The sequence below is a fragment of the Centruroides sculpturatus genome, unplaced genomic scaffold, assembly GCF_000671375.1.
Source record: "Centruroides sculpturatus isolate CEXI.00-Female unplaced genomic scaffold, Cexi_2.0 scaffold1188, whole genome shotgun sequence".
NCBI classification, from domain to species: domain Eukaryota; kingdom Metazoa; phylum Arthropoda; class Arachnida; order Scorpiones; family Buthidae; genus Centruroides; species Centruroides sculpturatus.
In genome coordinates this window covers 192,482-215,133 of record NW_019385492.1, presented here as the reverse complement: position 1 = coordinate 215,133, position 22,652 = coordinate 192,482, and the positions used below count along the sequence as shown (strand labels likewise).

The window sequence follows — 22,652 nt, the reverse complement described above, 5'->3', positions numbered from 1 at the left end:
CTGCTCGAAAGTCATCCACATGACACCAAATTGAAACTTTAACTGTTAAAGTTTCAACTTGGTGTCATCTTTAGATTTTTTGTTGTGTATGTTAAAGTTTAACTTACACAACAAGAAATCTAAAGCCGTTTATCACACCACTTAGAATAAAAATATTCCAATCATTAGTGTCATTGAGGTTCTGCATGTAATATAATCTCTTCTTAATATATATTCTCGGATAATACATCTTGTTGCCTCAACAAGTTTTATAGTCTGTTTTAATTCATAAAACAAAAATTTTCCAGATGAACTCTGTAAAGCGCATTCGGAAATACAGCAAATTGAAATCGGAAGCAACGTACGAAAGTTTGCCCGAAAAACGGCCGCCCTCGGACTGGCCCCAAACAGGACAAATTCATTTCGATAATGTTTCTTTACAATATTCCGAGGATGAAAACATCGTTTTAAAGAATTTGACTTTTCGTATTGGCTCGGGAGAAAAGGTAAAACGTCTGCAAATCAGAAGTGCATTGTTAGTAATTATTGTGTAATATCGTTTTTTTTATTTATTAATTGCAGATAGGAATTGTCGGGAGAACAGGAGCTGGAAAGAGTTCAATAATTGCTTCGTTATTTCGCATGACGGAGACAACGGGAACAATCACCATCGATGGAATCGACACCAAAGAAATCGGTCTTCGAGATCTACGTAGTAAAATATCCATCATTCCTCAAGTAAATAAACGCTAATTCGGTCAACATAATTCGTGATTTCTAATTTTCATATTTTTTCTGTAAAAATGTTTTTCATTCTTTAATTCGTAAAATTTTAATTTTTAAAATATATTCTTTGTCGATGTACTTCATCCAGATGGTTAAACTCTGTAGGTGTCAACCTACTATTGCATGAACCAGAGATCGAATCAGAACAAAGTAAAGTACACAAGACTATTTCATGGGGGTCTGTTCCGGATATTTCGAGTCCTATCCCTTTCCGTGTACCTTGCTGTTGTGGACCTAACAGAACTTAACAGTAGTGTAACGTAGGGGGGCGAAGAGTCCCTATGCTACGCGACTTGTCGACTTGTAGACTTGTAGACTTGTAGACTGAAAGCTGTATTGATAGTCAACCGAACTTAATTTGTCGGATTAAAGAGACATACATTCATAACGAAATAACAGCTACCATAAGTGATATTTAGAAGTATGTTATTCTACTAGAGTTCATCTATTTTGCCGCTATATATAAAAGTTAAACGGAATGTCATTGTAAACANGTATTGATAGTCAACCGAACTTAATTTGTCGGATTAAAGAGACATACATTCATAACGAAATAACAGCTACCATAAGTGATATTTAGAAGTATGTTATTCTACTAGAGTTCATCTATTTTGCCTACTAGTTAAGCTCCTCCCGCCCCGGCCGGCATTTTGCTACAGGCGACAAAACCCTATCGTTGAATTAAAATTAAGAAGTCTTTGTACTCTGGAGGAATGATCAAAAAATCAATGAGTTTATTGGTAAGGTAAATAATAACAATGACAGTCTTAAGTTGAAGAGTGAACAGAAATGTGTAAGCCAGATTTGACGAAATTCTTTTCTCAAAAATTTCTGTTTTCAAATTTAAATTAATTCAAATCCCAGCGAAAAAGAAATTTTCAATTTAATTACCGGAGTACGATCACTTCTCTCTCCCCGGAGTGACTTCCTTTCCCAGGGGACTCATAGAATGTGTCACCCAGAACTAACTTGAAGTATTCACCGTTGATTCAAAATCGCTAAAATGAAGGCATCGAAACTAAAGAGGGAGGACCCCCAATATAAGAGGGAGGTCGAGGACAAGAAAATCGTTGGAAGTGCGAGAGTTCATCGACTCTGCTCTGTTCCCAAGAAAGTGTAATGTAACTGTGTTCTATCGCTGATGCATTCGACCGTCGCTCCTGCGCAATGTTGCCGTTCCCGAACTTTCGAACTTCTCGATTCAAGAACATGACAAGCCGACATAACGAACACGAATTTCATCAACAATCTACTGTCTAATTATCGACCCATAAATCAAGTTATCAAGGTATTCAGCATCACGCGAAATAATGTAAGCTCTCTCGGCTAGGAACTCCATATTTACTTGTATAATGTCCAATAGATTGTTACGCTATATCAGCCTTATCCAGTATGTTACTCTATGAATATATGTCTCTTTTATCCGGCAAGTTAAGTTCGGTAGACTATCAATACAGCTTTCAGGTTAGACACTTCTGAATGTTTGGAAAGTGTATTTTAGATGTTTTTAATGGTTGTATTAAAAACTCTTCTCATGTTGTACGTTATACACCGTGCTTTTAGAAGACAAAACCATATTATTGCACTGAAGAGGTGCTTAGCATTTATATAAGCCTGAAATGCATATGTGTAAACAATAAAAGAAGTGTCTAACCTGAAAGCTGTATTGATAGTCTACCGAACTTAATTTGTCGGATTAAAGAGACATACATTCATAACGAAATAACAGCTACCATAAGTGATATTTAGAAGTATGTTATTCTACTAGAGTTCATCTATTTTGCCGCTATATATAAAAGTTAAACGGAATGTCATTGTAAACATATGTTTATATAGATTACAAAAAATAAAGGGGGTATTATTTTTCGTTATAACAAAGTTGTAGTATGCACTTATTTCTGTCCCATTGTCTCTCAGGCCGTCTTCATCACGGACCCCTTGTGTCTTCATGCGTGACTGCTGGCGCAAAACCAAAACTGCAGCCAACTGGTTTTTCTGTCTGCCTTAAAAGACATAGTGGTGTCAGTCCTGACATAACTATCACCACTATGGGTTTACCGTCTGGTCACAGAAAGGATCCTCAAAGGTACATTTTTTATAAATAAATATTGAATTCAAAGAAGGGCATTTGATCACTAGTGTGTACGTCAAACCGACGCATAGCCCGCTTTAATCCCGTCACACTCAAATGGTCCTTACCTATATCCTTACCTTCCGAGCTCTCATTAGAAGGGCCTTTCTGTATCGTAGTAGTGTAGTTGATACACGGAAGGAGTTCAACAGAATATTGCAAGTGGTCAGAAGTCTGGGATATAGAGCATATACAATAATAGCATTAATTAAAAGCCACAAAATGGGCACAATAAAGATTTCAAGCGGCGATATCGGTAAAAGAACAAAGTTCACGTACGATAGAAATACGAAAGCCATCGTGAAAGAAATTTCAAACCGTAAAAAGTCCAAAATGATTTTGAAAAGTGCTCCGAACTTCTATAAGGTATTAAGGAATGACTAGGATAGCATTAGTAAAGTAGGAAAGCAGGAGTGTACGTGATTCCTTACGAAAACAAGGAATTAGGAGGAATAAAGCAAAACTATATAGTTGTTACTAAAAGTAATTTGGGAATCAGGCTGAAAAACACAAATATAGTGTTAATAAGAGATCCAATGCCACTGCATTATCTCAGATGGTGCAGGCTGAAGGCTCCATAGTGAAATGGGAGGAAGCAGATATTGTTAAGACCGTGAACTTTTGAGTTTTGCGAAGAAAAGATTTATAAGGGAAAGCTGTAGTTTTTCTGCGCTTTAGATACGTGCATGAATGCAAGGGACGCAGAAGGGCTACCATTTGCGTGGGTGTTCTTACTTGAAAAGTTTTTTAAGACCTCGGAACTCATGTATTATTTATTTACATTTTTACATTTCTGATTTTTACATATCTTATTATTACATGATAAAATGTGATTATTAGATTAACAGTTTTGCATATTTCTTCACAAGAATCTACATAAAATTTTATATTGATTATTAATAGAAAGTGTGGTAATGAATAAATTTACTTTTTATAAAAAAAGCGTGTAATTTCAATGGAAATCAATTATACACTAACAGCAATTATTTTTTAAAATTACTCTTTGTTTTATTAATATTACTTATAATACTGAAAGATTGGATCAAAACAATAAAGTGTTTTTATTTGCGGTAACGATAATAAAGTTATATTTAAATGAAGTAAGAGCATTAATTAAGTAATTATATCCGATAAGTTTGTCTGTGTCGTCAGAATTCTAACAATTACAGCTGAAAAGTGTATAAATCTGTCTCTATGAAAATTAGACGATAGTTTGAATTGTCTGATTAGTTAATGATCCCAGATGCATATTATTAAATATTTAATTAAAATTATTGAAAAAGGAAGAGATTAACTAGGCATATTTTTCAGGATCCGATGTTGTTTACCGGTCCTCTTCGAAGAAACATCGACCCTTTCAACGAATATTCGGAAGAAACTCTGTGGAAAGTCATGGAAGAGGTTAGAATTAAATAAATATTTCAATTTGGTCCCTGATTTTCTTTTAAATTCCTTTAACTATTAAACTTAATTACATTGTATTTACTTTCAAAAACATCTGAATTAAAGGTACAGTTAAAAGAAGTTATTAGTAAATTACCTGGAGGATTGGATACGCACTTAACGGAAGGAGGAAGAAATTTCAGCGTGGGAGAAAGACAATTAATTTGTCTGGCCAGAACCATTCTTCGCCGGAATAAAATTCTCGTCATGGACGAAGCAACGTCCAATATCGATAAAAGGTTAGAACACGTGAAGTAGAAAATATTATCTAATTTCAGTTATAAATTATGTTAAAATAACAGTTGTAGATTACTGGTTAAAAAGGTTTTATGTGTAATAGTTTATTTACCCACTCCAGTAAGTTGAGAAGAACACTGTCAATTACAAAACTGACGAACAGATAGCATTCCTAGTGGAGTCAAGTTAAAACGAAAACATAACTGAAACAAAAACGCTACGTTTGAGTTCTGTTTCTGTCTTTATGTTTTCAGGTAATGTGGAGTCCAGGCTTAAGACTGTTCATATTCAGGATGATTAGATAAATGTTATGTCAATAATCAGATGGACGATATGCAGTGTGGTGCCCTGGGAATCTGGAATGAAATTCTGAGCAACACTGAAAAATATATTATGCACGACAATGTCAAAATATGTTCAACCTCGTTTGTATTTGGCCCGAAATGATCATGAATGTAAAGGTTTTTTATATCTATAGGTCAAAAAGAACCAGGCATTAAGAAAGCTTCATTATCCAGGTTCATAATTTAAGTAGCTTGTTACAATTAGTTTTAAATACAAAATTATTAATTTTTTAAAAAATTCTGTTCAAAAAGAAAATATTCGCGTCCTTATATGTAACGACTAGACTTTAACAGAAAAAAATAATAGTAATTACTTGGAAATGTAAAGACGTTTTCCTGACATGACGAATTTAATTGTATGTGTTAATTATCCTTTGTTTACATACTTCGAGTTAAGAATGCTACAAACTTTTAGGATAGTTATTCATGATTATATGTATAAAATTTGACATTTTTCGTTATATTGCGTTTTTCTATAGCACAATTATTTTTTTATTTTTTACTTTTTGACACTGTATTCACTGGAAACTTTCGTTGTAAGTCAATACTTAAAAGTCACTAAATATTAAATGGGATTTCAATGAAGAAACAGGTAATGTCGTGTGGTTGTCGCACTTCCTACACTGATGTAGACAGAAATTAATTACATTGTTACAGTTTGAAAGCCAAATACTAATATAGCTTGTTACTGTGTAACACTTTCGACTTAAAGCACCTGCATGCCACTGGCTATCCGACACAGTATTAATATAGCGCAGCGGTTGCCAAATGCATGATAGGCGTTTGAAATTGTCAGTTTAGTGGTCAGTTCACAAACTAATTAATTGAATACAAAATTTCTTTATTTTAAAATTTTTACTTTTTATATGAATAATATTTACTTTATTAATTTAAAATTTTGTTTTTCTAACAGTCGGCACTACGTGTGAAGCCACTAAGTCAGACGTAGGTAAAAGTTAATTGATATATAGAAATTAAATCAATATTTTGGGGTTATGTAGGACACTAGATAGACGACATCGAAAAACTTGAGACGATGTTTATCGATGTAATTAGCCTGGGCGAGCAGTTTTAGCACTAATACGTCACAGATGATAGAGTATAAGTAATTTATTGTTGAGGAAGGAAAAAAATATGATGAAAAATACAGATAAAAAAGAAAAGTGTAATAAAGAAATTTAATTAAACGAAACGAAACTAAAGTAAATAAATAAAGTTAACTAAACTAAAAATTAAGAAATAAAAGAATAATAAAATAAAATCAGTTCGCATTCAAGTGGGAAAGTCTTTGAAAAATTGGAGTCGCTCGTTAAAGACAGTTGCATTTGAGATTTTGTCGAATGTGGACTGAGGGAACTGTGTCTGAAACATAACGTCGGCGAGATACTTGACACGACAAAAAACATATTTAAAATAGTTACATAAATGTTGAAAATATTCGATAGGATAAGAGGAACAAGTTGAGCGTAACTGCTGATATGTTGACGAAAGGAAATGAAATATTTTTTAAATCGATACAAGCTCGGCCATTGAGACACAGCAGAGGCAATTGAAGAGCTAGGTAACGTGGTACTATCTAGTGGGATGAGAGACGTAAATCTGTTTGTTTTTTTTCCTTAGAACTTTTCTTTTCTGTAGTTCAACTGATATTGACCAATCTCTGTGTAACAGACACTTGCGAAGTACAGGTTTGTTGTGTATTTCGGCTGTAGACTCTCATAAATTTAGCTGTTCTTAATAAGTGTAATCAGTGTTTCTGAAATTGATTGCTATTTGTCTCTTCTTCAACAACTCTGCCAATGTATCTATCAGGCAAGCCTTCCAGAATTCTATTACCTGATTAACAGTGCTACACAAAACGTTGGTTTCGTTGATAGAATCAGTAATTATTGACACTGATATAATTATACGGAATGTAAGGAAACTGTACTAACGATCTTGTATAAAATATTATTTCAAATATGCTTTTAGGAAGTCTGTCTGCTACTGCTTGGAGACAGTAATTACAGGAAGAGAAAAATTTTTTTTGTACTCAGTACATGCATTACCTTGACATAAATACTGTATTATAAAGGAGACAAACAAAAATTTATTTCAAAAACACAAATATTTGTTGTATTTGGGTCTTCAATTAATAAAAAAACAAAGAAAAACCATTTTAAAGTGCATTTTTATTCAACTAATATATTTATAAATAATATGTACCAAAATGTAGTTAACGCACCAAATGATATTTATACGCCAAACTAAAAACAGGGAAGACAAATTTGGCGCAAAGTAGCCAAATCTTTCAAATCTGAAAAAAAATATTAAATTTAGCTAGAGTTCGGATTCAAAGGATTATAGATCCAAATTCGGGGAAAGGAGAGAAAGCTAAAAAAATAAAGTCAGAAAGGTTAAATAGACTTTCTGTTATGCAAATATTGATCCTTAATTTTTCAATCTATCTCACTTCGTTTTATCTTTTGGCTTTTCTGTCCTTTATCCAAATTTGGAATTATAATCCTTTGAGTCACGACTTCAGCTTTATTAAGTATTCCTTCCTCATTCACACATTTCGAGTATTTGAAAATATTTCCTTTCTATCAGTGGCATAGCGTGGTTGTCAGCCGCCCGGGGCGGAGAAAAATTTCGCCGCCTCCTTATTTAGGAATCTCAATTTAAAAGACTAAAATTCAGTTTAGTCATAGAATAAGTAGTGAAAAATTCCGTGCTTATTTCAATCGGTCCGAATTGTAGGTGCGACAAAAATATGAAATGAAATGGTTCAAATTTTTAAAGATATTATTATTATTTATTGTGAAATTTTGCCCCCCCTAAAAGTGCCGCCCGAGGCGGGCCGCCCCGCCTCCCCCAATACCTTACGCCACTGCTTTCTATTAAAACCTAAAATATGTATAAATGTTTACGGCTTTGCAAATCTTTCTTTTAGGTTTATGCCGTAGAAATAAATAAATAATTAAAAAATTAACCAGTATTTTTACACCTGTATTGGGCCGCGGGTTGGACATCCCTAATTTAAAAATATAGAAATACTAAAACATATCTATGTATGTTTATATTCAATAAAACCTACTTGTTTTTACGTTTGGTACAAGTTTTTTAATAAAGAAATTTGTCTACCTTATGGTTCATGACTTTTAATTTTTATAATTGAATTTTGGACTTTGTTTTAAATAAATATTTAAAATGTATACTTTAATATGTAAATTAACTATTAATTAATTTTTTTTTAAAGTTTGAGGGGCCCGTAAAAAAAAGAAAATTCAATTGGGCCTCGCACCTATCGCATCTGGTCTTGGTCCCTAATTCCTTAATCTCTTAATTATTTAACTAGTTTTTAAGTAGAAATAAGTCGAAACCAGTTACTTTGTACTCGAATATTTGTAGTCTTGGGAAAGAAGTGGAGAGAGAAATTTTTATGACAATGGGTACATAAATCGTAAATATAAGAAATGTAAATTTAGTTGTAAATAATGCTGCCGAAGTAAGAGTTAATTTTTCAATATTGTACAAGAATTGTACATGTTTTTTTATGCATTTCCTTATTGATGGAACATACTAATTCGTAATATCACTACTTTAAAATTGAAATCCGTAAGTAATATAAGATGGCATAGCAGAATAAAAGTATCAAATATTTTAATGTAACGAAATTTATAATATATGAAAATAATCTCGCAATATGTATTTATATTTCAGAAAATACAAAGGAAGCGGCGCTTCCACCGCTTCCAAACACGGCACGCCACTGCTAATAAACATTGCATCTGGTTGTGGATTCGCGATTCCTCAACCATTTGACCGTTCGAATTGAAGGTTTTTCCGAAAGGCAATGTGGTTAGAAAAATCTCCCACTTGTTACGAACGATTAATTCAGTTAATCAAATAGCTTATACGACAAGAGTAAAAACTCTCGTGAATTGGCATGTATCATAGTGGCGACAGCGCGAACTAATGACATCTAGCGGTTCGAACAGTGCACTAACACCGCAGAATATGTAAAGTCTAACAAAACTTGCAATGGATTATACAGTTATTACATATGTGAAATCTTTAACATTTTTGTTCTCAGAAAACTTTCAGATGAATCGTTATTTTTTTGTCACATACGTTTTAATAAGGACTTTGAACTATTTATCTGCCAATAAATTAACACAATTGACACAAATACCTTTAATATTTACATTCGTTAAGAAATAATTAATTAAGTCACTTTCAATTGCATATGGGCTCTGTAACATTGTTTCGAAATAATGCTGATATTTCTGAAGATAATGTTTTTCCGTAAAATGGTCGTAAAACACAACATAATTTCTGTTTAAGTATTCTGGCCCTTTCGTTTTCAAAATCTTGTCTAAATCGGATCGTTTGCTTTTAATAACACACTGTGTGCATCTGAAAATTAATATGAACAGATACGTTCAATGATAACAATATTTTAAAAGAGGAATGCCGATATAAATTAAAGCAATCTAATTGCTTATTAATTTACTTACATTTGTTTGTTTTTAGGGAATCTGTAAAACGACTTGGCATCACTTTATATTTTATAATTAACGCAGCTTTACATAGCGCAAATAACTCCTCTTCCGGCCATTTTAATTATTGTGAAATATAAAAATGTTCAAAACTTTATATTATTACCAAAATCGTCTTCTTATGCACCCGAAACAAATGGAGTGAAGTGTAGTTATCACCTCGAACCACTAGATGGCGGGCAGAAGATTGTCGCCAGTTTTCAGCAGAAGTTCTATTATTGTCGTAATAAAATATTTGGTTTAATTTAAAAAGTTTTGTATTCTGTGAAATATTTTTTATCGAAAAAAGTCCCTATTAACATTTATTATAATTGAAACACGGAAAATGAAAAACACGGGTATGATAATTGTTGTGAGTTTTTATGAAACGTTGTAGATATTGATGTTTTGAAGTCAATTTTACTATTTTCATACATCTTTTGTGTTTTATACTGATATTAATATTTTCAATTATGAGGTATATTTTGTTTATTTTTTATTAAGGACCGATTCCTGTCTACAGAAAATAATTCGAGAAAGATTTAAATCTTGTACTGTGTTGACAATAGCCCACAGATTAAACACAATCATCGATTCGGATAGAGTGCTGGTAAGATACCTTTTTTAATAATATAAAAATAAATGCTTTCTTAATTACATATTTTCAAATTTTAGGTACTAGATACAGGAAAACTACAAGAATTTGACTCGCCGTATGCATTACTGAAGAACGTAAATGGTATATTTTATAACTTGGTAAAGAAGACGGGAGTAACTTCAATGAATGAATTATACAAAATTGCCAAAGAGAAATATTACGCTAAAGAAAGGGTCGAACAAACAAAACTATAAAACAGTGGATTGTCTTTAATGTATATCCATCTTTTATAGATACGGTGTTGTGTGTTTTTTAACTCTGTTTTTAGAAATATTAATTTAAGTTCTTAAACATTAAGTTAGTATTTCCGCACATCATATAAAACATAAAATTAATAATATGTAAACATTTGTGAGTTAAACTGTGATAAACATTACTGACAGTAATCAGAAAGTATAGGAGATAATATTTTAGCTATATTTACAATGGTTAATTTAAGAAATGAAGTGAATTTTCAAGTATTAAAGAACAGTAAATGACTTTAATTGAAATAATTTAATATAAGTTTTGTTTATGAATTCCCTCAGGAAATCTTAATCGAAAATATAATTCCAGCAAAATTTTGCATTACGGTAATAAGTAAAAATAAAATTAGCCTAAATGTTCCAGAATTCGTTTATTTTTGAATTATTTTTATTTTAGTGTCTAATAGTCAATGGGTTTATGTAACTTAAATCTTGATCTTAAATCGTCTATTTCGTTTAATATTTCGGGATGAAGTAATGGTCAAGGAAAGAAATTGAACACGGTAGCTTGTATGTAATGGGCATCCATTGCATTAAATTTTCGTGGTTAAACGACAGCGAAGTGCAAAGACAGAAAGAAGTCGTGTCATATTTCGAGTGGGGTCAAATTTAATTATAATCTTCTTTGCTTAATAGCATTTACGAATTTTGATAAAAACCTATCTCAACCTTCAAAATTCAGCGTTTTTGCTATTTTATAATTACAATATAATAATTATNACAGCACTAATTTTATACATTTCTTGTGAAAGAAACATTTCTTATTCAACGGCCATAAAAATTATTTATATTAATGATGTCTCCAAAGGTCAAGTTATTTTTCTGCGAAAAATTCGTTATCAGAAATCGCGGCCACCGTTTCGTGCGCTGTTCCGCGACGAAAACCAGCTTTGAGCAACGGCGTAGTCGAACGGTATACACTCGGTAAGTAATCCTATAATTTTTTGTTTATAGCATAGTTTATACAGATTATTCCCAAAAATTATACGTGTTTTGGAAATGTTGAGGCGAATTAGTCTAGGAATCGATTAATTTTATGGAAGAAAACCTTTCAAACAGCCTTAGTCCTTAAAGTTCGCACGTGTCGGGCTGTGATTGGCTCATGTGTTTAAGGATTCCTATAACGTGAAATTCGTATATCGTGAAACGTATCTATGGCGTTATAGGGTGGTCGACTGTAATGATCAAGGAACGAAATTTAATACGGTAGCTTGTATGTAAGGAACATCGATATTAAATTTTGATGGTTAAACGACAACGAGGTGCAAAGATAGAAGGAACTTGTGTCGTGTCTCGAGTGGGGTCAAATTTAATCATAATCTTCTTTGCTTAATAGCATTTACGAATTTTGATAAAAACCTATCTCAACCTTGAAAATTCAGTGTTTTTGCTATTTTATATTTAGAATATAATAATTATTTTTTAACGAAATATTATATTCGATAGCGCAGCAAAAATTATTCACTTTATACTCATGTAACATCTTTGTGAACTTCAAGGGTTTCTGAACGCAAATAAAACGCTAAACCTATACACTTGAAAATGAATATTATAATAAACGTTATCTAATAGATGTGTAAGATTGATGAGTATTGCATTTCTTATCTTCATCTGCATTGTATAGAAAAGTGTAGATGAGAATGGAGAGGAAGGAGAAAAGTAACCCATTCGATACAGTTGGTGTTTTCTGTCGTATATTTTTCTGGTATGTAATATTACTTTTTCTGTTTAATAATTAAAATTTTCAATTATGAATAATTACGAAGTTCTTTGCTTAGGAGTAATCTTTTCAAATAAAACCCCTAATTTATTCATATTGTTTATTCGTGTTATAATAAAGCTATATACACAAATTTTATATTTGAATTTCATGTACTGTGTTTAAAAGACAAAGCCGCAAATTTTCTCATAAACTTACAGTATATATTGATAGGGATTTATAGATTCTTGAGAGAAATCAAACGTATTTCATTAAAATTATGTCTCGATGGATGTCTCGTGCATCTAGCGATTTCTTGAAATCAGGCGGCAAGTTCGGGCAGAAAGGTCGAGAACCGAACGCAGTTTTGTGCAAAATCTCGGCGTCCATCGGGTGAGATGTGCCAGAAGTGACAGAACCGCTTGTCTTTTCTCACAGAACACAAACGCTAACTGCCGCAAATTTGTTGTGAAATAAAGAAATAAAAATGGCGAACGACCTAAAGTTCCGCGTTACGTTAAACGTATTTTTCAGCCTACTTAATGAGAAAAGCTGAATGAAAAATGAATATTTCGAAAGCAGAAAGGAAAATAAAAATTTTTAAATTTTCCTAGGAGTTTTAAATAACTATATCTATCCTAAAATTACACTTTAACAACTAAAATAAATTATGTGATGTATTACGTTATTTAATTATTATTCGAAAAATTTATTTTGTCGTTATTGTGAGAGGGCGTTTTTCGGTGAGTCGTCTGTCATTGTCGCCATCTTGGTAAATGTACCGGATTCCTGAGGGTTGCTTGAGTAATTTAAGAGAGTTTAAATGAATATCATTTTGTTGTGCAATTATTGTGATTTCATATACAGTCCATTTTCAACGTAAACATTTGGTCCATCGAGGCGGAGGATGTAGTGAATAATGCAACGGATTTCTGCTGGATTGAAAACTGAAAATTTCTACTATGTGCATTGGTGTTTACATTTTGTGGATTAACTCCGCAGAAACAGAATTCACTACGCTCGAGAAAGTAAGTTGGCCTTTTATTATTCTTAAGTTTGCGTAAACGAAAAAGAAAGTCCGGTGAATGTTCAGATGCGTGGACCATCATGGCGGCACTTCCTGTTTTAGCCTCGAAACCTGACGCCTTTGGAGACGACGTGTCACGTGACGACGCGAGCGCCTGCGCGTGTTCTGAGTGCGGTTTTGCTGCGCGACGTGTCATGTGACGACGCAAGCGCCTGCGCGTGTTCTGATTGCGGTTTTGCGCCTGCGCGACGTGTCATGTGACGACGCAAGCGCCTGCGCGTGTTCTGAGTGCGGTTTTGCGCCTGCGCGACGTGTCATGTGACGACACAAGCGCCTGCGCGTGTTCTGAGTGCGGTTTTTTGAAATTTTCGACCGGTTGGTGGTGGCGTTTTCTGTTTTTTTGCTTTTCCCCAGAGATGGAGACTTTACGCATTGAGACTTCCACGGATTTATTGAGACTTCCACGGATTCATACCGACCAATGGAAGGGATACAGCAACATCGGAGAATTAGACGGAATAGATATAAAACACGCGACAGTAAATCATTCGAAAAACTTTGTGAATCCGTTGGACGGCGTGCATACGCAAAACATCGAAAGGCTGTGGGGGATTTTCAAGAACAGAAAAAATCTGCCCCTACACTATACCGAGGAACTTCGAGATTCGTATCTGTACGCTTTTATGTACAAAAAGCATATGAAATGGGAAAGTCTCAAGCCGGGTGATCGTTTCAGAATTTTCTGCGAACATTTAAGAAAAATGTATCCAGGAGCGGGCCGCGAGCCCGAATGGAAGGAGCCAGAAACCGTTCCGGCAGCCCCGGAAGCGACGCCGAAGAATCAACGAAGCGGCGAGACGAGCAAGAGCAAGAAGCGCGCCAGAGTCGGCGAATGACTGCGGACAAAGGTGAGTAAAAAAAACTTTTTATTTTGTTATTTTGGTTAAAGTCCAGATACTTACTGTCATGGCGGCTCACCGCCGATTCCAGCAAAGAGAAGCAAACAGTGGGGACGCACGTTCTAACCTAACCTAAACCTATTCTAATAAATTGCCATAATTAATACCGATTATATTAATAGAATAGGTTTAGGTTAGGTTAGAACGTGCGTCCCCACTGTTTCCTTCTCTTTGCTGGAATCGGCGATGAGCCGCCATGACAGTCGCCGACGCTGCCGCGGCGCAGCAGCCGCCGCCGTTCGCTCGCGTCGTCACGTGACACGTCGTCTCCAAAGGCGTCAGGTTTCGAGGCTAAAACAGGAAGTGCCGCCATGATGGTCCACGCATCTGAACATTTACCGAAAGTCCTTAAGTCCAATACTACAAAGCTTAAGGAAAAGATAGGTGCTGGTATCGATGTAGCAGACGATACTCAAATAGAACTGTTCCAAACCAAATTTATAAACTTATAGTTGAATTACGTGATGTATTTCACGAGATCTTTTCGCGATGTAACGATAAGAAAATTAAAATGTATGTAGAGGAAAAGCAATCTATTGAGAAGACTATTGACTAGTGTTTCTCAAACGGGATCCCGGTTGTTTTTTTAACCCGGAAAATATCCCGGGAAATTTTTCTTATCCCGGGAAATCCCACAAATTTCTTAAAAATTCACTTTTTTTTTCTTATTTTGTGTTAAGGTTAAGAAATTTTGCAAATACAAAGCATAATTATTTCATTCACTGTCAGAATACATTTGTATTTATTAATTTTAAACCTACCTATTAGTTTTTTTTAATTTATGCTCGTTATGGCATGTCACAAATGGTCGATAATCAATACGTAGCTTATTTGTGGCAGGACTTTGAAAATTCTTTACTTGTAACACTTTGAAAATTCTTTACTTGTTTACGTGTAATATATGGAATAATTGTACTTACGATGTCTTAATTTTTAACCATGCCCAATAGCTTCAATAAATGCGTAACGCCAGATTGTGCGAATTGGGCAAAGATACAAACGAGTATGAAGTCTGCAAGTATGAAGTTTTTCTTCATAAACCTGATTATTAAAGCCAAACGAATTGCCGAATTATTGAGCTATAAGCTTGACTCCGCTATTAAAGCATACATAGGGATTAGATATTAGGATATTCCGTTGTGGGTTTTCCGATAAGAGAGAGAGAGAGAGAGTTTACATAAGTTGCGCGTGTCGATAAATACCTTTTGTTTTTGCTGTCTTGATTAAGATTCTCGAGCGTTCTGGGTGAAGGAAAGAAAGTTCAAGATGTCAGTTCTTGTATCCGGTAGAGAAAGTATCCGTAAGAAGAATAGAACGTAAAGTATCCGCAAAGGTGTTCGACGATGTTACGATGGGTTTCGATGATATTTAAGTAGGATATAACACGTAGAATAAAATGATATATTCACAGATATCCGAATATGGAGACACTTAGGACAAAAATACGAGTGACAACTTCTCGTTCCAAAGACGGGCGACGACTGCTCACTTTGTTATTCTTGTCTAATGTTGAACTGTTAAAATCGCGATACTAGGTCGAAAGGTGATGAGAAAGCATCGTTATTAAGTCTGAGAACTTAGCAGATGTTTAGCTTCCAGGTGTAAAAGTTGACAGTTATTAAACGAAAGTATAGCTACAATGTGAAATGATATAAACACATCCGAATTGGGATCCTCACAATTACATTAATTAAATGATTTGTGTGTGACGTCTTTGACAAGTCACGTAAGCATTTCACGTATTAAACTAAATAATTATTAATTTATAGCTTAACGTTTAAACTTTTTAAATGGTGTTGATATAAATCGAAAAACTTGACAGTAGATTTCGTCTATATGTCAATTCGTAGCTCATACTGTAAAGAAACGCGGCTCGAGGAGATTCAGAGATTGATACTTGCAGTGAAGGGAACAGTTTCCTCGGATATTTCAACGTAAGCACAGCAGAAAGAATTGTGGATTCAAATAAGTCAAAAGCGTTTCATTACAGTTTTAATTAAATCGCTGAATTTTAAAATTTTATCTAGTCGTAATATTAATGATCAATTATCCATTTTATAAGGACATTCACTAGGAAATACTTTTCTCGCTTATAGAATGTTAACGAACAGTAAACGTGCAATTTCATTAATCATAATCAGTCTTAATAAAAATAGGTAAAAGGGTTATGCAGTAATACAGAAGAGAACAGTGAATCTATATTATCTTTGTTTTGAGTTGGCTTATACGAATGATGGTACTGAATGATTTGTGTACGGAATAGATTAATACACGGCAAATTATAGAAAATAATTTGCAGTTCATAATGCTCTTTCTATCACAGTTTCAATCACATGCGTTATTAATGCTGCGTTTTCAATTTCGTATGTCCATAGTGTGTTCTCGATCGCCCAATGCAAACTGCATTTCCCCGCTATTAAAAAGAATTTACTAGAAATCTTAATACAAATTTCATACAATTTAACTTCTCAAACTAAGTTTAATTTTTAAATTCAGCCTGGCAGTTGTAATTTTATATTAGTAAATTGACAATGTTACTTTCCAGTCTCACTTTTTTCGACCACCGGTATACTATTGACCAGAGTCAAACACGTGAGTGCAGAAAGCAAACTGTAAGTTGTAGAGGTAGTGAAAATATTTTCAGGAGGTCTGAAAATTGAATTCGCCTCGGGCCTCTCCAGTGCTAAATCCGCCATTTTATTTACCAGTACATTTCGATATTGAATCACACATTTTGCTTTGTTTTCCGCGTAATTGCACTTCCAGCGCCAGAGCCATTATAAATTTTGTAATATATGTTGCAGTTTATCTAATTAATTTGTACGTCCAGTGAAAATACGTTTTTCTCACCATGTTTTTAAATTAAAGTCTATGCCTGATATTAGAGCCCTATATAAACAGAGCATGATCGACTGAGGGTCAAAATATGATTGATACTGCGATGGACTTTATGGCCATCATAAAGAGGCCCACATGGGATCTGCTTATGACGAGTGAGTGTCAAGTACCTGTTTATTACGGTAAATAACGGAATTGGTAACGCACATACTAAGTAATTCCGATCTAAATTAGATTCTAAACATCAAGTTAGTTCTTACTTTGCTATACTGCCATTAGAAATCATTATTTTAGCCTTTAGATCTGCCGATACATCTATACCGCTGTTAAATCTCCCACTTAAAAATAAATCATGCGGGGTTGTTTAGCCTTTAATACCTAAGCCCGAGATATCTCGGGAGCATTCCATAGCGTTACAGAAAACTCGGTCCTTTCATGTGAACTAAATAAAGAACATTATTTTTGAACTGTAAGACTAAATATCTGCATCTATAATTTTCCAGTATAATAAGTCCTGTTAATACATAGAAAGTACTAGTATACAAAATAAATTATAAATATTTAAACCCTTGTTTTCCAGAGACATCTATGAGAATGTCTCGGGAAATCCCACCAGCTGTTCTCAAGGTCATTCAGTTGTGTAAACAATGACTCATGGGTGTCAAATTTCGCAGAAAGGCTAGAAAATGGAAAATAAAGTTTGAAGCTTTTTCTTCAAAATTAACGCATTTCTTTCGTTTTTTTCAGTTTTAAATATTTTTTAAGTTCAATTACATTAATATCAAAAATGTTTCGAATACAGTAGAGCGTCGTTTATCCGAATCAATTGGGGACTGGGGTTGTTCGTATAACTTATTTTTCGGATAACAAATTATGTACGAAAAAATATATTAATTTATCCCGTGTTGAAATTTTTCTCTGTTGCGTGTCGCTTCGCGTTGAATTTTCGTCAATGTTAAGCCGAACGAAGACTATTGTATCGTTAAAAATTATTTTTTTATTTTGTACAAACAAAATAAATATATTGAAAAATATAAAAACAATAAAAAATTATACTTTACAAGTTAATTTAGTATCAAAAACGTAAAATATTTGAGTAGCCCAAGACATAGCCAAAGATTACAGCGCCACAGCACTGGCGAAAATTTAAATTTGTCGACTGGAATTCCTTCGGATAACTGACGTTTCGGATAACTGACCTTCGGATAAACGACGCTCTACTGTATTTATAAATTGTTATATTTGTGAGTCTCTGGACAGGTCCGAACGTCAATAAAAATTCGCTTTAATATTATTTATTTTTATAAGCAAAATTATGTTTTTTTAAAGAAAAAATATAGTAGTTAGAAATAGATTTTTTATATAAAAACGCCACGCTAACTTCTAAACAATAGAAGAATGTAATTCCATCGACCATCTCCGATTGAGGAATCGAATTGAACTTCGATTTTGACTTCTCCCGCGCCCCCGAAAGGCTTCGAATTGTCATTGGGTGACGAGGAGAGATCAATCGGTAAGTAGAATCGAAGGAAAACGGATAAAACCACGGAAATTCAAGGACGCGATGGGCTTCTTCTCTCGAAAGTTCCAAGTGACGGATCTATTGTAGTGTGTGTGTCTCGCACCCATCTTCGTCTCCATCTCCAGACCACGGATCGACATCTTTCCATTAATGGAAGTCGACCGCATGTTTGCGGAGTCGTCGAGACGTCGATGGAATTGTTCATTCGCGAACAAGGGACACTCCTTCAAAATGGGACTATCTTGGAAAGGAGAGGAAGACCCAGAGGTCGCAGCCGCCGTAGAACTTCCAAGATCGGGGAAATCTTGTAAGCTTCTTTCGTGTTTAATAAACGGGTTGTGTTGTTCGTAAACAAGACATCTCTGACTTAACTGCTTCCACACGTGGTTGATTGTTACCGCTTAGCAGTCCAGAGGGCAATGGAGACGATGACGATATATATCGCATATTATCGTTAAATTAAGATTTTTTAAAAATTTCTTTCTCCTTCGGCCCCCACATATTCTCACGATTTATTTATTGTTTTTCCAACTCAATAAAATATATTATTTTTCTAATTACCTTAAACTCTGGGAACTGCAATTACACATTGAGTTTGTATGGCTCGTTTCTATTCATACAAAAAGAATTTAATAAATATTTATTGTGTGTAAAAAAGGTAAATAACTGTAATATAATAAAATTATTATTAATATAAAAAACAAAATTGGTGAATCTAAAGCGTATAATTTTACTTTCACTTAGCGATACAACGAGCTATTTCTGGCTTCTTGTTAATGAGGAGCGTAATCGTAAATGTTAATTTCCAGTGGCGTAATCGTATATCCTCAAGTTTTCTTCCTACAAGAAAAATAAACACGGAATCGGCTCTTCTGGCAATCGATTAATCGTGACATAACATTTATGAATATCGAAAAACAAAAACCCTAAGGTTGGATATTTATATAATTTGTTTAAATATATAACATTCGATATTGATATGTTTGAACATTTGCAAAGTTGTTATTTATAATAAGAGTTGTTAAAATTTTTTGTGTACATTTGCTAGTTTCTACACGAATATCAGAGTGAGGCAAGATGGTAGATCGTAATCGTGACTAAAAAACGGAAAATGAGGAAATAGATTGATGAAAACGGCTGTGTATACAGTATTGGGATTGGCTTTTAAGAAACATGCTCTTGCAGGGTGTTTTGTAGTAAACTAGACCCTATATACGTTTTACACTCACAAAGAATAGTTACAGAATACCACCTAACCAATCTCTTGCTGGGGCAGAATTTAATATAAAATTGGCAAAGTGAATAATCCTACCGATGCCCTGGTAGGTTTATCCACTTTGACAATCTACCTACCTTATTTATTCTATATCTTACTATATCTCTTTATATTTGCATTATATACACGAATTTCGTACCGTTCATTTTATCTTTTTACATTTTTAACAAGACTATGTCTTGTTTATAAAATCGTATTGCCGATTTATGTTACCATCTTGGAGGTAGGAAGGAGTGAGTACATGTCGACCCAGTCAAAGTAAAATACAAAAATGCGACCCTCTTCTACAAACCAGCAAAACAGGCACCTCATTCCACCGAACTCAGGGTGGGGAGAGTACTATTCACAGTCATTCTAAGAAGTGAACTCTGACCTTAGAACCGAACACGTAGTTTCTTCTATGTTAAATAAAATTTGTAATCTAATTTTGTAAATTTGGGAGAGCGTCAAATATGACATTAAAACGGTGTCGTTACAAGTAGGTTTTTTAACATTATGTAGTATAGTAAAATCGTGGAACCGATGAAAATTCGACGTTATATTAGGATTGTCGTTACATCCGATGACGTTATAATCGGGTTAAACTGTATTATTGCTTGTGCAAAATAAAAAAATAATTTCGGACGATAAAATAGCCACGATTATTTTTTCAAAAACGGGAAATATTCGTTACGCATCGACAAAAATTCAACCCGGGCCGACACGCAACGGAGAGAAATTTTGAAATTCGATAGGCTAATTTCATTGAAAACGAATTGTGGACGACCTCTTGGCCGTAGCTCGCGAAGTTTGAACGATCGCTCCCAAAAACAGCGATAGCAAAGAAGATTGGAGAATGCGAACGAGACACGCCTTGAGCATCAAAAGTGATTCCGCTTAGTAGTGAGTCTCCGAGACATAGTCTTGTACCAAATACGGTTTTGCCGTTTTACTTGTTCAATTCTAGAATCACATTTCGATCTGGGCTATTTCCATTAATCTTCTATTCCTAATAAGCATACATATTGTATTTACTACATACACCTGATTTAGTACATAACATACTGTGACTGATCATTGTTCTGTGAAGCTTTTTTTATAACAAATATCATTTGCTGTAAAATACATGTCAAAAGTTTATAAAGCTACGTACTAATACATTCCTGATATATTATATTCAAAATATAATACATATTAGTGAGTACTCGTGTGACTGTAATAGGAAATTTTGTTGTAATTTCAATATATTATTGCTTCATTGATTCAAAGGTGATCCCTGTCACGAAAAATGATGACGATACTCGAATTAAATTTCATATAGTCATAAAAATAAACTTTTTCAATATATTTTATTAAGACCGATTGATACATTAAATCTTTCAGTGGAATACCGTAGCTGCGAGGAATTGAAATAAAATATTTTTATAAAATATTTTTACAAAAAAAGGATTTTTGATATTTCCCCCGGGGGAGAGGGACAGGATTAAGGCTTACTGTGAAGAACTTCACTTCTATTATACTATTTTAGATGCGATTTTTTGCGTTTTTGATTTCATTTTAATAGAGTACATCAACACAATGTATACTAAGAAGGGATTTTTCGATATTTTCCCCGCGGGGGAGAAGGACAAGATTAAGGCTTACTGTGAAAAACTTGGCTTCTATTATACTATTTTAGATACCGGTTTTTGCGCTTTTGATTGCGTTTTAATAGGGTACGTCAAGAGAATGTACACTAAGAAAAAATTTTTCGAAAAATTTTCCCCCACGGGGGAAGTGTTTTACATTTATAATAGATACATTTTGAGCCACAACAAGGCATGGTGGGGTCTGCTAGTATATGCTATTTTGATACGTTACTAATGCTATTTTTGTAGTATTAGTTGTTCTACTTTATTTAACGTACCTTTATTTGTAACCTCAGTCAGAGAAATAAATATTTGTGCCATTTTTCGAAGTAAAATCTCGGATTTGTGTCGGCAAAGTCGACTTTTATTGGAAGTATCCTATACAGTCGACCCCCATAACACGTGTTCTTATAGTTCGGTTTCCTATATAACGACGAAAAAATTGCGATGGTATCCGTAAAATATGGTAATAAACTCCTATAATTCGGTAAAACGTCATCGGGCAGCCGAACTACTTTTCGCGTTCAGCGTCACGCTACGGAGAGTTTAGGCGAGTAAGTTGAGTTTACTATCGTCTGTACAGTATGTAAATTAGGTACCGTAAGTCTAATACAGCGCTGTAATTTTATACATTTCTTGTGAAAGAAACATTTGTTATTCAACAACCATAAAAATTATTTATATTAATGATGTCTCCAAAGGTCAACGAATTTTTCGCAGAAAAATAACTTATCAGAAATTGCGACAGCCGTTTGGTGCGCTGCTCCGCGACGAAAAGCAATGGCGACGTCGAACTGTGCACACTCGGTAAGTAATCCTACAATTTTTTGTTTATAGCATAGTTTATACGGATTATTCCCCCCAAAAATATACGTATTTTGGAAATGTCGAGTCGAATTAGTCTAGGAATCGATTAATTTTATGGAAGAAAACCTTTCGAACAGCCGTAGTCTGTAAACTTCACACGTGTCGGGCTGTGATTGGCAAGGTCTCCTAAAACATTAATTTTATAAGAATCGGAACGTATATACTATAGGGGGGGTCGACTGTAATTGACATTAAATAGACAATTTGCTGGAAAAATATCCTTTTTTTTTCAGTTATCGAATACTTAGTCTAGCAATTCAGGAGGATGGAAAATGTGCTGTAACTTGGAGAAGTTGCACTATACGAAGTTGCTCTTCAATAATCGTTTACTTCCTGTTTTTGTTTTCTTCTCTGCGTAATTGCACTATTTTAATTTGTTGTTTTCGTTGCGTATTTCTAGCACGAATTTCATTTCCGTTGCATTTTGCGTAGGCTGAAGAGGAAACAAATTTGTTTTTTAGATAACCGAGAATGACTGTAAAGTACTATTTTTAGTTTGTTGCTCTACAACGAG

The 22,652-nt window shown here is 34.0% G+C and overlaps 1 protein-coding gene across 2 annotated transcripts in view; it reads left to right on the top strand.

Moving 5' to 3' along the window:
* LOC111639487 (multidrug resistance-associated protein 4-like) overlaps window positions 1-10,564 on the top strand; it is a 65,128-nt gene extending 54,564 nt beyond the window's left edge. For both annotated transcript variants that reach the window (XM_023385378.1, XM_023385379.1), the window contains 6 exons: window positions 288-485; window positions 562-717; window positions 4,208-4,297; window positions 4,406-4,578; window positions 9,945-10,050; window positions 10,116-10,564. In XM_023385378.1, the coding sequence (XP_023241146.1) occupies window positions 288-485; window positions 562-717; window positions 4,208-4,297; window positions 4,406-4,578; window positions 9,945-10,050; window positions 10,116-10,292 (900 nt within the window). In that variant the 3' untranslated portion in view covers window positions 10,293-10,564. The remainder of the gene's footprint in view (window positions 1-287; window positions 486-561; window positions 718-4,207; window positions 4,298-4,405; window positions 4,579-9,944; window positions 10,051-10,115) is intronic.
* The last annotated feature ends 12,088 nt before the right edge of the window (window positions 10,565-22,652 follow it).